The following is a 19629-nucleotide window of genomic DNA, read 5'->3' on the forward strand; positions in this document are numbered from 1 at the left end:
CAAGCCCTTAGTAAATAAACTTTCAGAGCAAGTTTATCTTTTGGCTGAATGAGTTGACGTTTTAGAGAAAACATACAATATTTTGGAACTGTAACACTCAGAAGGATGCAGTAAGCTTTCTCTAAATGCAAAGCTCACTTGCTGTTAGGTATTGCACATCTTTATAAGTTTCATATATGACAATAGAATAAGCCTTGATATTTTAAGCAGATGTACTCTAAATTGCATGGTAACCACACACTTACATTTATTACATCTTGTACAAGAAGTTAATTACCATATAGACTCGTTCATAAGTCAAATTATTTTAGTAAAAAAGGGAAGCATCAGAGAAGGGGTTCGGCTTATGAACGGGTATAGAGAGGGAGAGGTGGGATACAGGCCCTCTCCCTAACAGAAGGGGCAAGGAGAGGCAGCACAACCAGCAGAGCCGGAAGGAAGAGGCAGGGCGAGAGTCTCTCTGCTTCTGACCATGCTGCTCTCCCCATAGCCTCCGAAGCAGCTACAGCTCCGGGGCCGGCAGGCTGCGGCCATGCTGTCCAACCTGCCAGAGCAGCTCCGGCCAGGCCAGAGACATCCTCCACTGGCCCGCTCCAGCTAAGGCGGGAAGGGATGGGATGGGGAGAGGGTGGGGATTCAGGGCTAGCGGTGAGGTCATGTGGGGGGTGGTCACAGGGGTTACTCCCCTGACCCCCAGCTTCTCCCCCACTCCAAAAAAAAAAAGAAAAGAAAAAAAAATGAATTTCCCCACCAGTTACCCTGGTCCATTAGGGTAAGGAACTGGTGGGCCATGACAGTTTGTTTACTGAGGTTCACCTCCGTGCCTGCAAACGCTCGAGGTAAATAAACCGTTTCAGCCCACCAGTGGCTTATCCTGATGGCCCAGAAGCCAAAGTTTGCCAATCCCTGAATTATAGGGTCAGCTTATGAATGGGTCATAGGAATTTTCCATTTTTACTTATCCATCTTGCAGGGGTCGGCTTACAAATCAACCGGCTTATAATTGAGTATATACGCACTTAAACACAAATGCTTCCCAAGTATCACCAAAAGAATCCCCAACACTGAACTAGGCTAGGATGCATTTCCGTCAGTTATAAAGACAGAATTGTTGGACTAGAGGGATCCAGAGGGTACACAACAAGGTTACACATTAACTGATTTCTACTGTTCAGACAAGCAGAAGAAAATTTTAAGTACCAGTAATTCTCCATTACCCAGAAAGGTAGGATGTGGGAATAAAGAGATTCCATTGCAGTTTTGAGGTGGGCAGTTAGAATGAGAAAACTAAAAAAAGAGGCACAAAAAAAGAGGCAACAGCCAAATGATGAAAAGTTACTGGGAAGCAAGTTAAAAGGAACAAGAGAACAAATACAAGGATATGAGTGAGAATAGGAAAGAAAATAAGAGATAGAACCATGAGGGAAAAAAAGCAAAATCAGAAAGAAGAGTCAGACTGAAAAGATAAATAAGTGATCTACTGCTGGTTATATACCATTACATTTAGAACTTGCTTTCTAACGACTTTTTTGTGTTTTTAAAAACATTTATCTAATGATAAATTCCTCTGTTCAAAATAATAATTGGCCAGTTCTGATTAAATGGCACACAGGTTGGGGAGCAATACTACAGGTAATGAGGTATTTATGCAATAGCATTGGTATTTGATGTTGTAGGCAAAACTACTTCAACAGCGGTCAGTATCCAGGACATTCAATCCTACTTTCAGATATTTCTGAAATCTACATTTGAGAAAGTACTTATTAAATGTCACGTGGAAAACTGTTTAAATTTTTTAGTGTTTTGAAACTCTAGACAACTATTCAGTGCTAAGAGAACTAATTTTGTTTTTTTGGTGACAAAGATTTTTATTCCACTTTGGATTTGTGAAAAAAAGTTATAAAATTAAGATTGCCAAGATTTTGTTCTTGCCTGTATACCTTACAAGTAGTGACACTGAAATAAGTCAATAAAAAAAAATCAGCATTTACTCAGTTCAACTAAAAGTTTTAATCTAAAATTATATCAACAATTTTTCAAGTCAGTTTTACAAATCCTCAACCTATTTTACATAAATTTTCTTTAAAAAAATCAAGTAATGAAAAATATCCCTGCAGCCTCATTGTGTATATTGTTATCACAAAGGAAGAATTTTACATTATAGAGCTGGAGATTTTAAAAATAGTCAAATGCAACATTTAGACAATAAAAAAAAATAGTAACCAAAAATAAGCCCAAAGCCTATTGTCTATAAGTTTTCATTTAGAACTTCAAAAACTGAGGTTTATGGACAATATAGTATGTGACCATGCAACTAAAAACTGTACTGCAATGACTATGTACAATGGAGCCAAAATAAAGTTATACAGGAAACCTGTCCTTACTTCAGAGTGCTTGACTTTGTACCTTTAGGTCCTTTTTTGTGTAATTTTCTAGGATTTTTAAAAAAGCAAATTGAGAAAACTAATTCAATTGTGTAGAACCATACAGACTTTCAGATGGTTCTTCATCAGGGTTAGAAACGCTAATCTATAGCACAAAACTCTGCAACTTGAGCAAATACAACAACTGATCGCTGTAGAATGCTGTCATCCTCTATACTGGCCAACTTCTAGAGCAGGTGTGGGCAAATTACAGCCCACGGGCCCACATCCAGCCCTCCAGCCAGTTTAATCTGGCCCTTGAGTTCCTGCTGGGCAGTGCAGTCTGGGGCTTCCCCTGCTCCCGTGCTCCAGTGGGGACCGGGGGCAGAGGTCGCTCCGCACATGTATGCTGAGGCTCCCATAAGCAGCAGCATGCTCCCCCTCCAGCTCCTACACTTAGGGGAAGCTAGGGGTCTGGGACAGGGCAACGCACAGAACCGCCTGGCCACACCTCCGCATAGGAACTGGAGGGGAGACATGCCACTGCTTCCAGGAGCTACTTCAGGTAAGTTCCGCTTGGAGCTTGCACTCCTGACCCCTTCCCATGCCCCAGCCCTCATCCCTCTCCAGCACCCCAACCCCCTGCCCCAGCACAGAACCCCCTCCCGCACCCTGAACTCCTTGGTCCCAGCCTGGAGCACCCTCCTACACCCAAATTTCTCATCCTCAGCCCTTTCCCAGAGCCGGCACCTCCAGCCAGAGTCCTCCCCCCACCCTCAACCCCCTGCCCCAGCCCGGAGCCCCATACTGCACCCTGAACACTTCATTTCTAGCCCCACCCCAGAGCCCGCACCCCCAGCCAGAACCCTCACCCCCTCCTGCACCCCAACCCCAATTTCATGAGCATTCATGGCCCACCATACAATTTCTATACCCAGATGTGGCCCTCAGGCCACAAAGTTTGCCCACCTCTGCTCTAGAGGGAGATGAGGCACACATTTTGCCAATGGGTTTCAAAGCCATTTGACAATGTCCGTAGCTTTAAAAAATTTAAACCAGCTTTAGAAAATTCTACTTGACCAAAATGAGCATTTTAACTTTTAACAGATGAATAAAATTTTTATCATGTATACCATGCTAAAGGGTAGATGAGTAGAATATGGTCCTGGTACAGGACATGTCTGACATTTTATAAGGTTAGTTTGAAATGTCTGATAAGGAATATCCACCATTCAAATAAGGGTTTAAATAATGATTTCTGCTATTGCCAAAAGTAATATACTTTCAATGCATGAGACATCAGATGGAAGATTTACTCACACTGCTGCAGGATTCTTAAAAATATGCACCATGTGTCCTTTAAAGTAGAATCCATTTGGCTTATGGATTTCCTGGCAGTTTTATTTCCACAAAAGAGCATTAGAACTGTGTACATTATATTTGAGTACACAAAAATGTAATCTGTTGAATATAACAATACCCAGATATTTCTTACAACAGCCTTGGATGTCATTGTAAGAAATTAGTAGATACAGTTGTATATAACAAGAATTTATGAGTAACCTTTTGTGTGATTTTATATGGTTCAATGAAGCAACTACCTTACTGGATAGTCAAAGTTTGTCTGATGTGGAAACTCAATTGGACAACAGCACATCTTTAAAAACTATCCACTGTTTAAAATACTGAATTAGAAGTTCTAACCATTTCTCTCTGTACTAATCTTTTGCCTATTATCAATTCAAGAGCGTAACAACAAGCTTTTGCAACTCAGAGTAACACTGGTATTTTTCTGGGTTACTTGTGAAGTTTTAGAACAGCAGCTTTTTAGTTTACTGCTGTTTGTGCACAGAGGCAATCTTGTCAAAGCACTGCGAACAGTCAATATAATCAATATATGCTAAGCAAGCAAAGAACATAAGCACATAAAACGTTGGTTTTGTTCAGATCCTACATAAGGATCTTTATTTATAGCTAGCGTAATGACAGATTTAAACAAAATGTTTAAAATCCAGAGATGTTCCCCACTAGATTATCAGTTTTAAGGTCAGTCAAATGTTCTGCCTAAAGCAGTGCAGCTTTCAGGGCATGAAATACAAAGGGAGAAAGAGGGGAAGGACACAAAGCTACCTATCACTGTGGCATGCAATATTTTTTTAAAAAATCAGGATTGCCATACTCAGTGCAGTCACTACAACTATTCTTCATTTATAATTCTTTGTTTTTAATATTATAATTATTCTAATTCAATATTTTAAATAATGACATAAAAAAATCAGGTTGTTTGGATACTTGCTTGTCAACCAGTAAGTGGTAACTCTGCTTGAACCTTATTAGCAATGTTCTAGTTTGCCACCACCGGCACCATCAAACTTAGCTGTTCAGTAGATAAACCTGAGTTATGCAACTAAGTAGGATGTCAAATGTATAAAAAGTTTGTTAGCCTGAAAGCTACCACTTGCTTTTACTTTAGTCTTCCTTTTCTTTTCACTCATAGACCACTACTATTTATTTTCCACACAATAGACCATCCCTCTTCTTCCACACATTCCATTAGCAGCAACTTCACTTCACAGTCTGTGGTGCACTCAGGAAGAAGTTATCAATACAAACACTCGGGCGGGGAACACTAGTCAGAAAATTAAATAACCTCTTGGGTGGCTGTATTACTGCAATAGATGTTCTGCTCACAGAATATATGCTTTTGATACTAACAGGAATGCACAGTTTCGTCCAAAATTTACCCATGTCTGCTCAAAGCCCAGCCAACAGCAAACCTTTGTTAAATGTAACTATTCTGCCTACCACAACTGGTTTTTCTGTTCAAAGACAGGTATGTGCAGAAACAAAGCAGAGAGAAAATTTCTTAAAGACCTTCTTGAACAGTCTTTAGAAAAAATCCTAATTCAGTTTTTTAAATCATGTAGATTATTTAAAGGATTTTTGCCTAATACAGAAGTGTGTTTCTGTTTTCTGTCAAGGTCAGCTTTATACTTTGTTAGAGTCAAAAAGAAGTCAAGGTATCATCTTGTTATTTTACTATAAAGACTTCTCTAGGTAGAAGATGTCACAGTTACAGGATTAGCTGTGCCTCTGTTCTCTAAATGGCATCACTGATTGCACCCCCTCAGGTGTCAGGACTTGTGCCTTTACTACAATTATCCTGATCAGGACCTGGATTATAGTACCCTGGGTATCTACTGTCTTTACCCTGCAGGTTTGATACCTGTGATTCTTCTCTTTGGGAGTCTGACCAGTGGTGCACAGTAACTCCTCACTTAAAGTCGTCCTGGTTAACGTTGTTATGTTGCTGATCAATTAGGGAACATGCTCGTTTAAAGTTGCGTAATGCTCCCTTCTAATGTTGTTGGCAGCCGCCTGCTTTGTCTACTGCTTGCAGGAAGAGCAGCCCGTTGCAGCTAGCTGGTGGGGACTTGGAACCAGGCAGCCCCCTATCAGCTCCCTGCTCCCCTAAGTTCCCTGTGCAGCAGCTGAGTGCAGTTCAGCTGTGTCCCTCCCCGCACTGCCATGTGTTGCTCCTGCCCTCTGCCTTGGAGCTGCTCCCTGAGACTTCTGCTTGCTGTGCGGGGGGGGGGGGGGGGAAGAAGAGGGGGAGGTTAATGTCAGGGTGTCCCCCTGCTCCTGCACCCCACTTACCCCATCTTCCATAGAGCAGGGGGGGACAGACCAGGACTCAGGACTTGAGGGAGCTTGCAGCAGCTGCATCTCAGCAAGCTGATCTAATTAACAAGGCAGTGTTCTTAAAGGGAAACGTGCATATCTCCTGCCATTCCTGCTGCCTTGTGTAGAAAGAAAGTTAACCAGTCTTTTGCCTAGTGAAAAAAATTTCCCTGGAACCTAATCCTCTCATTTACATTAATTCTTACGGGGAAATTGGATTTGCTTAACATCGTTTTGCTTAAAGTCACATTTTTCAGGAACAAAACTTCAACGTTAAGTGAGGAGTTACTATATACAGAGCCAGTTAGACTTGTTTGCTACACTTCCAGAAATCACATCATCTGATGCTAGCCTTGATGTTGCTCCTCTCTGAAGCAGGAACAATAGTCATAAATTTGAACAAGTATTTTCTGCAGCCACTGGCAAAGCACTGCTGAAAAAGCACATATTTTTTAAAATGCTACTTTATCTCCTCTTTTGCAGTCTTCAAGTTGAAAAACTATAAGAAATGATGATCCAACAGGGCTGCAAAAATCTCGTCCCCATGCTTCACTGTATGAGGAGGAAATCAGACTGAAAAAAGAAGTGAACCCCACAGAGCATGAAAATTTTTTTAATGTTACTGGTTTTTATCATGTCTGATTCATTAAAAACCACACACAGTCTTTCTATAGAAGGCCATACTACAACACTGGGTGAATGCTATTTATTCATGCAGGAGGAGTTTTAAATATCATGTTGTGTGTGCATCATTACTAATAACTACAATAAATAAAGAATTACAGAAAGTCTTTAACTATGCAGTAATAAACAGGAACACTAAATATCAGGACAGTTTTATAGAATAAATAAATCTTGCAAATATTTCCAAATGTATTGGGAAGGAGGGGATTTGGGAGGAGGATAATGCAGGATTTAAGCATGCACCCTAACACGAAGGAACCTTCTTCTCTCTTTTATGGACTGCTTCTCCCCTTCTATGGATAGCATATATATCTCTTTACTATCACCTTATTTCTGGTTTCTATCAGTGCCTCCCTGCTCCTCACATACAGTTTCTATATTGCTCACTTCATTTTTGTTTCAGTCCCTCTCACTGAGGTTTGCCCTTTTCCTTGGGAGCTGTTTGGAAGATCCCTTCTCACTATATGCTGTATCACCCATTTTACCTCCTTCTCTTACCAGGCCCCGCTTCACACTGATCACTCCTACAGCTAAGGAGAACTTCATGTCTTCAACCAGCGAGAAGGATCTGACTAAAGAAGAGAACACAACAAGAGATGCTCCTAGACCCTACAAGCTCAGAGGGCAAAAGGCCAAACTAATGTTTTCTACCATAATCCAATGGAACTGCTTTTCTCTTTTTGGTCTCCTTTCTCTTTACAGTCTACATTTGTTTCTCTTCCCTCTATCCTATTTGTTTAGTCTGCTATTCCCTCTCTGTAGCCCAATTTGTGCATTTTGCGCTGCCCTGTTTTCCCTCCTTTCTCTTACACCTTCAGCTGGGCTTTTGGTCTTCCTCCCTTAAAAGTGCACTTGTATTTCTGCTCTTGAATTTAGATTTGCCAAGCAAAATCAAACAATGTCCTGCAGAGTCACTTCACTCTATGCATATTGGTGCTCTTCCAATTTCTCCCTGAAATTCCACTCTATTGTACTCTGTACAATTCAGATGAAATTAAAATAATTCAGTGGTGTAATTTTGCAGTCTGCAGTGCATAGAACATAACAGAATGGCAGGGAGAGCAAAAGAACTGGGTAGCAAGCGCTAGTTGAATGAGGTGGCAGAGAAAAAAAGGGACCCTGCTTGACCCTTCGAAAGTGAACAAAGTTTTTCAACACAAGAGAATGAATAAAGCAAACATCATGCTTTTGCATGAACTTGGTCAATGTGCAGCAACAGTCATTTTCCATTCCCAATGTGCACTACCATGTCCATGTAACAGGGGTGGGCAAACTTTTTGGCCTGTGTGTCACATCGGGGTTCCAAAACTATATGAAGGGCCAGGTAGGGAAGGCTGTGCCTTCCCAAACAGCCTGGCCCCGGACCCCTATCTGCCCCCAGATTGCCCCCATCATAACCCCCAACCACCCTCTCCTGAGACCTCCCACTCCTAATCGTGCCCCCACCCCAGGACCCCACCTCCTAACACCCCCTGTCCCAACCCCTATCCACATCCCCACCCTCTGACAGACCCCTCAGGATTTCTACACCTATCCAACTGCCCCATCCCCTGACTGCCCTCCGGGACCCCCTGTCCCTTATAACAATAAATAATAATATATGGAGATATACCTCTCTCACAGAACTTGAAAGGAACTCCAGGGCCAGGCAGGATGGTCCTGCAGGCCAGATGTGACCCACAGGCCAGATGTTTTGCCCACCTCTGATCTCTACACATATTGCATAGTTAGAATTACTTCATTCGCAGTGCAACGTTCAATTTATGCCCTACTGATGAACATAAGCCCTGCGTTTGCCTGCATCTGCTCCTAGATCTCATGAAAATAAAGAGTTTAATAATGGCTAAAGTGGGGTAAGGGTGATGGACGAAAGAGCAGACAGTGGAAAGTTGTATGTTTGCAAAGGATTGTTTTGCTTAGCATGCATGTCTCCTCCTACCCAAAGCACAAATCTGTCCCCCAACAAGGGGGACAGATGCCAGCTGCACTTTTTGAAATGAGCACTAAATTTCAAATCCCATTATAACGGAGACCACAACTAAGCATGAAAATGAAGATAGAGGCAGACTCTTTCCGAGATGAAAGTGGGCAGTGCATCCATTAAAGGGAGCACATTTCACGTTTACAAAACCCCTAAAGTTTAGTATAAAACCAACAAATGTTCTGCCTGTTCCAGAAAGGAAAAAACATGGCACCCTTCTAGCAAGAACTAGAACATGCTTCCCTGGATAGCTGCAACATGGTTTTTATGCTCAGCAGAAAAAGATTCAAATAGATTAAAAGCTGAACAATGTAAGAACACAAAGTTAAGGTAGCCTAGGCATAGCTTCCAGAACACTAAGTTCAGCAAAACCCAAACTACTGAAAACCTGGAAACACAGAGTTAAAGATGTATGGATGTTTACCTTAAATCTGGCCCTGAGCTGGCAATAACCACTGGGAATTATCTGCATGTATGCCAGTTGCATTCACTGTGTTAAGTGTAGCTGTACTGAGTAACAGAGGAGTAAATTGGAGCAGCTTCAAAGAGCTGCGATTATAATGAGAAGATTTGGGTCTGAGTACCCCACTGTGCATTATCAAAGGAAAAGGTACTTGTGTGCCATAAGGTTCCAGTCTACATCATTTTAGTACAGAATTGTGTAGACTATGTCAGCGGCAGGGACACTTGTGGTGGGTATTGTCAGTAGGGAGGTGGGATATGACAGCGGTCTGTGGATATAATGATGGGTAGGGAAAAAACATAGGTTTAGGTGGTACACTACGTGCAAGTGTGAAGGGGCTGTTAATTTCACAAGTGTGGTAGGCTCAGTGTTGAGAGTGGGGAAAATGCAGGGAGCCCCAGTCCATTACAGCAAACAGGGAGAATGGGAGCGTGTATGTGTTATGGGCATATTAAGACATCACTCAAAAAGGGAAGATTTAAGGTTACATGGGCATCTACGTTAAGTCTATTTCCTCGTTTTCAGAAGTTGGAGTCACTTTAACAACCCAGCTCCTCAGAACGATGAGACATATAGGTGGCCAAACCAAGATAGGTCTGTTGCATTCACATGGTTGGGAAACCGAACGAACTGCAGCCCAGAGATCCAGTCAAAACGGCAGGGCTGTGTTGTTCGCCCAAAGTGGCAGAAATGAAACCAAGTCTGTCAACTATGTGATATGCTTGAGAGAGACTAAAACAGTTCTAAGGCTCAATTTGCCCTGTAACCTTGACACCAAATACTAGAAACCACAGAAGAACACAGTAATAGAAAAATTTAATGTAACCGAATCCCAAAGTTTTTGAATGATATGAAACTCCAAAACATCTGCATTTAAGTCCCACTGCATACAACATGTTTTCCCTAACCCAAACAAAAGAAATCCCCCTCTATTCAATGCAAAAGAGCTACCTGGATATAGCAATGCAAAGTACCATACTGATAATACCACCAAGACTGAAGATGTACAGTTTTTTGATTTGTAATCATTTGAATTAAATTCTATATACAACAGAATCTTTTCAAAGTTATATCTGATGAAGTTATTTTCACTGTAAGTCAATATGCTAGGGAGGAAATAATGGCAAAATATTTTCTACCAGTCTATTTCTTATAAATATCTAGTATACTAACTGTCAAAATTCTAACAGAAACACTGTTACAGTTCTTGAAGTCACCAGGCTTTTCTATTTTATTCTATAACATAGTCAAACAGTAAAGTGTTATCACAACATCTTGAAAGTGTCTTCCTCTGGAAACTTAATGCACTAAAGGCTAGTCAGCACTACTGAATGTAAACAGACAATGCATGCACCCTTTTCTGCCATCTGTGAAAGTTGGCCAACCATGCAGGTAACAATATTACTCTTACCACAACAACCTAAATGCCAAAAAGTTGACAGAGTTCACTATTAAGTTTCCTTTTTCCTCTGGATACTTCTACCTAGGATTCAAGTTCTGTAGACACTTCTTAAACAGAGGCAATTGTAAAAAAAAGAACAAATGAAACCTCTCTCGCATATTTATCCATTTTTTCTGAAAGATCTGATGGACTAGCCAGTTATAGCATGACTGATAATTTACTGCTCAATGATACACAAAGTCTGATATCTGACTCTCAAAAGTGGGTATTAAAAAAATGGGCATTTTCCTAAAATAAACAGATTTTGCTGATTACTTGTGCTAAAGTTTTGCTTCAGCTTTTGCACTATCTTAGTAATTTCACACCTCAAGTTTCCCCAAATATATTTTTCACCAATTCACCCCACTCTGCAAATATATTCAAGACTTTGTCATGTCTCTAGACACACTACCATTTGAGCCACACTGCAGACAGATAATAAAAAAAATTCCAAAAGAAGACTGACTACCGAGCCCTAATGATTGGAACTGTGAACCGTCTATTCTACAGCCAGCAGGAGCCAAACAGAACAAAACCATATGAAAATATTTGGGCTTATGGGTACATCTCAGACTTCTTTAATTTTTTATGTGTAACCTTCATTTTGAAATGAAAATTCAACGAACAGCTTAAGCCTGGCACATAGGGTTCCAAATACTATCCATTTAAAAAAAAAAAAAAAAAAAGAATAGCCAGTCTCTAAATTGTTTCCCACTTTAGGCTTCATTCTCCACTTGTCCACCTCCAGACACTGACGACTGGTTTCCTTCCTTTTTACCTTCCCCCATCCCACCCCACATACACTCTACTCACCACTCCTTAAACACCTCCTTTTGATTCTTCCTACCTAGTTCTTCCTTCCCTCCCAAATCTTCATGCACTTAAGGTGTACTGCAAAGGTTTTTTGTTGTTGTTGTTTTTAAACCCTAATGTTTTAAGAGACTCTAGAAGAGAAAAAAAAGTATATTAACTGCATATTTTGCACTGTATTTATAGTAAACTGAAATATTAATTAACTTTGCTAACTTTAACTGTTAGGGCTGAAAGTTTATTTGCCAGGTAACTGTCTCTGATTATATATAAAGTTTCAGTAAGAACTGTTTGAGCATGAGGTTGGAAGAAAATGAATTGTTTTGCTGATGCCAACTGTTCTGTTGAGAAACTGTAGTATCTCTGTAGTGCCTTTTGCTTTACCCATGAAAATCCATCCAAATTTGCCTAACTTATGAGCCACTGAAAATTTGAACACACTCAGCAGAGGTTTGTTATAGAGGCCAACACCAAATTTCTCCAAACTGTGTGTCTACTGAGCACCTTCCATCCCAGGGCTGAGCAGCGAGTTTTCCTTCAACAGCTCCTCCCAGCTGCTGGAAGCAACAGTGGCACTGGGCCCTAGAACTGAGAACAAGGAAACTCAATCGCCTCCATGCTCCCCCTGTTGGCATCCAGACAACATAGAGGAAGCAGCCAAACTCAAATACAGAGGTATGAAGAGCAGAGAAATAACAGGGTAGGAAGGTAAAGAAAGAGAGAAAGAAGAGTCGACCCACCAAAACACATGTCACTCCAGAACCTGAAATAGAATCCAGGATTCCTGAGTCCCAACACTCCACTGTCAGCAAATACCTGTAAAACCCACTGGCAAAGAATGTATTTCATCCCCTTCAAATGACAGGACACTCAGTATAACTGCCTACTACGAGTTACTCCATTAGCTCATGCAGGAGAGGTCTGTGCTGTGGATCTGACTGTTCCAAACCCATTACTGAAATGTTTGGGCTTTTTCATTTTACCTTTTTTTAAACAAGATGGGAAGTGACATTTATACAATCTATGTCAAAATAAGGTTAAGGTCAAGCACTCAAAAGTTAAGAAATGGCAGAATTATAATTGCCTATAAGGTATCTTATCTAACAAATTTAAACAAATTATTATAGTAAAAAAAAAAGTGAAAAACACAGTCCTAATGCTGCAAACACTTAAGCAGGTACATAATTTTACTCACATGAATTGCCCCACTGAAGTCAATGAGACTACTAGTCATATTTAAAGTTAAGCAAGTGCATAAATAGTTGCGGAATCAGGAACTAAAATTATTTTTATCATCATCATTCTGGCATGCAGTCTGTGTCACTATAAAACAAAATTACTGCAGTGTTAATGAAAAGTTTAGGCTTTCAATACATTAACAAAGTTACTGTAAACTTTTTATAGCCAGCCCAAAATTTTCAAAAACAGAAGTCCATATTAGGCACTTAAGGGTAGGAATTTCAAAGGCACTTAACTGACTTAGGAGCACAAGTCCCATTAACTTTACAAGGCAAACCCTGACTGGAAATGCTTTCACATGGCTACTTGCTCCCGCTTTCTTGCTTTACAGAAGTTCAAGCTACAGAAGGTGATGCTGACTGCAAATATAGCACAATTATTTGCTTATCACTTTTTTAGTTGGCGTTGGTCTCACAGTAAGGAAGTTAATGAGGCGCTTGGCATGTCTTTTTAAGTTTAAAACCTCTAATAGAAAAAAGTTATGTAAAACTGTGCCAATTAGAAAACTAAAAAAAAGTTACAATACAATCATTTAAAAAATGTAACACTATAAAATGTAAAAACACAATCTGATTTAATTTTTTTAAAAGTTTAAATAAAAAAATCAAGATCTAAATTAAAAAAAAAAACCCACAGATTTTTAAAGGAGTTATTTTTATCTACCCTGGTACCAGGCACCCAACTTACTGAATGAGGCAAGGATCTTGTGGAAAAAATGGTATATATTGATGTAATAAAAGACTATCACAATGCATATGCACAAGGGAGCGAAATTAAGGTTAAGCAACTTACTTCTGAAATTTCTTAGTGATTGACTTTGTAACACTGTAACCGTAACATTCTCCTAATGTAAAGTTTTTGTATGTAATCTGATAATACTTCACATCTGTATGGTGCTTTGTTTTTAAAGCACAGCACAAACTTCAGTCATCCCAAAACAGCCTTCAATGTGGTTACACAAGAGCGAGGGCATAATTTCAAGATGAGGCAGTTGCACAAGTACAAGTTATTCTCTATTTGGCGTGCAATCACTGGTGTCAATAAGGAAGAAAATATTTTGTGCCCAAACTTAATTTGCAGGCCTGACAGTCAAAGAAATCTTTGTATTTACATATTTTACCAAATTTGATATGGAATCAGTAAACATGCAAACATGAAATCTTGATGCCTTTTTCCCCCAGACTGACTATTCCATGTAGAAACACACTTAAATACAGGCTTTCTGCACAAAATATCCATTTTCAAATTCACCCCTCTGCCACTAAGAAGTTCATACACACACAAACAAAAAAAGGCGAGAGAGTGCACGCCTTTGCTATGCTGCAGCAAGCTTTTAAACAATTCCAAAAGCTGTTCACATTCATGCTGAATTCAGTGATAATGGGGCACATACACAAAGACTAATAAAAGCCAGCCTTATCAGTGGGGGGGAAATAAAGGTTTGTCAAAAAGAAAACAAAAGGAGAAAGCTGTCAACATTTAAAGATGAAACAGCACAGAGAACTAAGTAACTGCAATACAATTTTCAAGTGTCTGCAGTGCTAACACAGTGGAGTACTAATCAGTGTGTGTTCCAAGGGTCCTTGATAAGAAACCACATGATGGGAAGACTCATATTCATCTATATACTTATGTGTTCATTTAAAACAATTTCATCTTGGTACTTTATCTGTACACAAATGGGCATTCTCCTCCTCAGCTCATCTTTGCCCTGTGACGAAATCAAAGCTGATTTGTAACATCACAGTCATTTCTATAATAGGAAATAAACATGTTACATAAATTTACAACTTCTCTACAAGACCAACAAAGAACTTGAGTTGAGTTGTGAGGGAGTAAATACAAAAAGCTATATAGTATTAGTAAAAGGTAGAGTAACTGACAAGCAAAGTAGAACTGTTTTCCCCTACACACCTCCCCAACTAAACATTTATTTACACTTGCTCTCTATCAGATCTCACTTAAACCTTTTCAAAGGCAGAGAAAAGTGGTCTCCAACCATTTTTTATATTGGAGTAATTGGACAATATTTGGAATACAAATGTGTTTATATTAATGATGGTTTAAAGTCCTGACAAGTTATAAATAGAGCCCTACCAAATTCAAGGTCCATTTTGGCCAATTTCATGGTCACGGGATTTTAAAAATAGCAAATTTAATTATTTCTGATATTTAAATCTGAAATTTCACAGTGTTGTAACTGAAGGGGTCCTAACTCAAAAGGGAGTTGTGGGAGGGTTGCAGGGTTATTGTAGAAGGGGTCACAGTATTGCTACCATTACTTCTGTGCTGCCTTCAGAGCTGGGAGCCTTGGCCAGCAGTCACCACTCTCTGGCTGCCTAGCTCTGAAGGCAGAAGCGCAGAAGAAAGGGTGGCATAGAAGGGTATTGCCATCCTTACGTCTGCACTGCTGCTGGTGAGGTGCTGCCTTCAGAGCAGGGTGCCTTGCCAGCAGCTGCTGCTCTCCGGCCATCCAGCTCTTAAGGCAGTGCAGAAGTAAGGGTGGCAATATCATGACCTCACTCCTACAATAACCAAGCAACCCCACCTCCTGCAGTCCCCTTTCGGGTCAGGACCTCAGTGTGAGAAATGCTGGTCTCCCCCATGAAAGCTGTGTAGTACAGGGTAAAAATACAAAAGACCAGATTTCATAGGGGAAACCAGGTTTCATGGTCCGTGACACATTTTTCATGGCTATGAATTTAGTAGGGCCCTAGTTATAAAGTTATGTTTTCTGTTGATCCAAGACATTGATTTTATTATTTTATTTAAAAAATACATATACATATTAACTGATCTCTTGCATGTCACCTTTAATACTAATAGGCTAAAAATGTCAAAAGAGCAAGAAGTTGACTTTAGAAAGGGTAAATGACCTATAATTCTAGTTCTGTCGCACTGCCATAAGTTACAAATATATACTTCTATATGACAGAGAAATAGTGAACAGTTCTCCAGGGCCACTACTCTCTACTTGCTGATTTTATTTTCCTAATCATCTCTTTTTTCTGTACTTCAGCAACTATTTCAAACAAGTAACTGCACTCTAGTTCTCCCCTTTGTGCTCATCAATATGTCACCTCATTCTATTTTCAGAATTCTAAACTGCCCATGCATTACTGACTGAACCATTTATAAGAGCTAACTGTACAGAGATCCTTCTGAAGATGTTAGATTTCCTGGTGTGCCCATAGGTTGCCATAGATATGTTGTACTTCTTTTCTTTATTCTTCTGAGTTATTTTAAAATAAATTGCACTACTGGATTTTAGATTTGAACAAAAATAGCACCCGTTTATACATTAACCTCTGATTAATAGTGAATGTATTCAGTCTCCAAAGAAAACCCCAGAGTATAAATTCTGGAAATGAGTTCAAAAATCTAATGGTTCTCTCTAGAAATTACACACAAACAAGTATATTTTTGAAACCATGCTGAGTATATCATCTCACTGTAAATGGCAAAAAGAAAATCTCTGATAAGATCCCTCACCCTTCATTTCTGGGCCAGAAGATATACTATGCTATTTAATTTAATAAAAATATGGCATATGCCTCTTGTAAAGTAATAACAGAACCGTGCATTTCCCTGATTAGTCAAGGATGACAAATATAGCACCAAAATACTACTGTATTATATTTCATGCACTTTTCCAGCAGACATCCTGCTGGACATTCAAATGGCTATTAGGAGAGAGGTTTCTCTTGATGAGTTCCAGATTTCTTTTCTTAGCCACCAAATCTAACAATCTATATACTCATACCACCAATAGTAAGAAGTAAAATGGGTAGCCAAGTTATTGGTAATATATTTGCAATAAAACTGAGAATTTGCTAGGTCTGAGACACACAAAAGATCAGAAAGGACAGTTACGAGCATTTGCACTCTAAGAGACTCATCCTGCATATCAATGTGTCTAGACCAAATTTCAAGGCATACAAGTATGTAAGGTTATTTATAATGCCACAGAATGTTGCTCATGACTATAAAACAATATGCTTGCATATTAGTTTTGATAATGAAATTCTAACTACCATCATAACCACTATTCACCTAAAAGCACCTGAACACTAAAACAATGGAAAACTAGAACAGCTACATGTTAATCGTATTTACATATTTATTTTACTCAGGATTACCTAATCCCATAATTCATGATGCAGATAGAATTCTAATTATCCTCCTAAGTGTTCATAAATCAATTGCCCTTCCTCACCTAGGCTAAGGCAATGTGTTTCTCTCAGTTTTAAAATGACAAAGTTTACAATAACTGTGTCCTTCTATCTAGGGCAGAGGTCAGCAACCTTTCAGAAATGGGGTGCTGAGTCTTCATTTACTCACTCTAATGTAAGGTTTTGCATGCCAGTAATACATTTTAACGTTTTCAGAAGGTCTCTTTCTATAAGTCTAGAATATATAACTAAACTATTGTTGAATGTAAAGTAAATAAGGTTTTAAAATGTTTAAGAAGCTTCATTTAAAATTAAATTAAAATGCAGAGCCCCCCCGACCGGTGGCCAGGACCCAGGCAGTGTGAGTGACACTGAAAATCGGCTCACATGCCACCTTTGGCACGTGTGCCATAGGTTGCCTACCCATGATCTAGGGGCAATTAAGTTTTACACTTTTTAATACTGTGTTTCTACATCTGCAACAATGACACTAAACAGTCTTATTTTAAAGACTAGTTTTACAAATCAACTTTTCAATACTAATTTAAATGAATTTCCATCCAATCTATTCATGTAAAATGGGGCTTGTGCTAAATATATGACTAAAATACTGTTATGGTAACCTGCATATTTTCTTATCACTTGTCTTCTCAGATGAGGAGTGTGAATTGAACGTGCATTGAGTGTATCCATAAATTATGTATCCTTAAATGAACTGTCCTCCACCCCATTCAACACCATTCTTTACTCTGAGTGACTTTATGGAATGTCTATATTCTTTCTACAGAAATCCCAATACCCTTACTTCTATTTCAATAAACTTGCATTTTAATTATCAATTACCAAATAAAGCCATATAGAGTAGAACCCATCTGTTAGTACAGAAGTAAGCAACTGTGCTTCATTAGCCATGGTGAGGAAATCGGCACGTTTTCTCATCAAGTTGCAAATTTTAGGCCCCCTCCAGAGGACTCTTACACCGGCAGATCCAATGGCAGGATCAGGGCCGTAACCAAGTGCAGTAAGTATTTACAATACTTCAGAAGCACTGTAAAACAAAAGGCAGAAAGTATAGAATCTTAAAGAAGTCTGATTATAGCTCATTCTCATTTTCTACTCTAGTTTCCATACAGTAAGGAATATTAAAAAAGAAAAATATTTTAAATAAATTAACTCACATGGCACCTGTTCTGAAAGACTTAGCCTGAGCTAATTTTTTCTGCAAGCATTTGAGAAAGAGAGAAAGAAGAAAAATGTTCCATTTATGCAAGAACACATTAAGACTTAGCTCTGAATGTGGTATGATGAGATTCATTTTACTTGAAGGGTCTGGCAGAAGAAAACTTGTTTGAGTTGCAACAGCAACAAACCCTACTATTAAAACCCAGTATTTAAACCCAGTTTTGTGCCAACAGACTCAGGTATTGTGGTAGTTCCCTGAGGCCTTTATCAGCATACAGGATGATAAAACTTTACTAAACTATTTCCAATTAAGCCAGACATCTAGGGACCCAACCCAAACTGCAGCACCTCCAACCCTTTTAGACCAGATGCCAGACAAGGTGCTCTAAATGTTTACTCCTAGGTGAGCCCCTCCTCCCCCCTAGCCACCTTTCCACAAGGAGGTAGCAAACAGCAGCGAAAGCCTGTCAGGGAAGCGCCTGACCCCACTCCTCAGAGTGGGGTGCAGACACAGTGCCCGCCACCGCCAGGCTCGTGGGCAGAGCCCTTCCCAGTGCAAAGCGCTGGGGGTTTCCGAGGACACTGGGTCTTCCCCCAACCACTTCCCACCCCACGGCCTGTGTCGCTTTCCCGTCACCAGCTTACGAACTGCTCCAGCACCTTCTTTCTAGTAATTACACCCCCACCGCCACGGCGGAGAGCGCCTCGGGACCCCGCGCCATGGGCATGCCGGGCAAGGCCACCCACCGAAGGAGGGGATGCCCAGGGGTCGCCACCCGTACCCCAAGGCAAAGCTCCGGGGGAGCCCCGCAACCTCACCGCAAGCCGCCCAAGAAGCAGGGACCTCCCCCCCACACACCCCAGCGGGCAGGTCCCCCCTTCAAACCGACGCGGGAAACCCGCCCAGCCCAGCGCCGCCTCTCAGCCAGGCACCTCCAGCGGCGCCTGGAAGCCGGGCACCTCCCTCCCGGGCTGGCGCGGGCAGGCACGGCCCTACCCACCCCGCCGCGCCGGGCCGCGGCCCCCTCTCCGCACCGGGCTGCCCGGCAGCCCCGCCCCGCTGCCCTGGCACTCACGATGGTGACGCTGGCCTTGCGCAGGTCGCGGTTCTCCTCCTGCAGCGCTTTGCACTTCAGCTTGTAGGTCTCCAGCTCGATCTTCAGCACCTTGTTCTCCTGCTGCAGCGAGGCCAGCCGGTTCGTCAGCTCCTCCAGCCGGAACGGCGAGATCACGATGCCGCCCGCCTTGCCGCCCCCCGCGCCCGGCCCCGCCGCGCAGCCCGCCGGCGCCACGCCGCTGCCCCCCGCGCCGTCTGTGTCGCTCTCGCTGGCGCTGTCCGCCATCGCCGCGGCCGCCGCCTCCCACCCAGCCGCTGCCCGCCTGCCTGCGGAGGGAAGAGGGGAGGGGGCGGGGTCGGCCGAGACGCACCGCCTGGGCCGGGCAGCAGGGCGCAGGCTCCGAGCCGAGCTCGCCCGCAAAGCGGGGAGCTGCCCGCTGCACTGCCAGCCCACAGCGACACCGCCCGCGGCTCGGCGCTACTGCAGCCGCCCCCGAGTGCGGCGCTGCGCGGCAAGGGCGGCGGCGAGCACATCTCGCTCCCTCCTCTGTGCATG

At 41.4% G+C, this 19629-nt stretch overlaps 1 protein-coding gene across 2 annotated transcripts in view; it reads right to left on the bottom strand.

Moving 5' to 3' along the window:
* CCDC6 (coiled-coil domain containing 6) overlaps positions 1-19374 on the bottom strand; it is a 77181-nt gene extending 57807 nt beyond the window's left edge. For both annotated transcript variants that reach the window (XM_050960803.1, XM_050960804.1), the window contains exon 1: positions 19093-19374. In XM_050960803.1, coding sequence (XP_050816760.1) covers positions 19093-19359 — 267 coding nt within the window. In that variant the 5' untranslated portion in view covers positions 19360-19374. The remainder of the gene's footprint in view (positions 1-19092) is intronic.
* Between the last annotated feature and the right edge of the window lie 255 nt (positions 19375-19629).

The sequence above is a fragment of the Gopherus flavomarginatus genome, chromosome 6 (genome assembly GCF_025201925.1).
Source record: "Gopherus flavomarginatus isolate rGopFla2 chromosome 6, rGopFla2.mat.asm, whole genome shotgun sequence".
NCBI classification, from domain to species: Eukaryota; Metazoa; Chordata; order Testudines; family Testudinidae; genus Gopherus; species Gopherus flavomarginatus.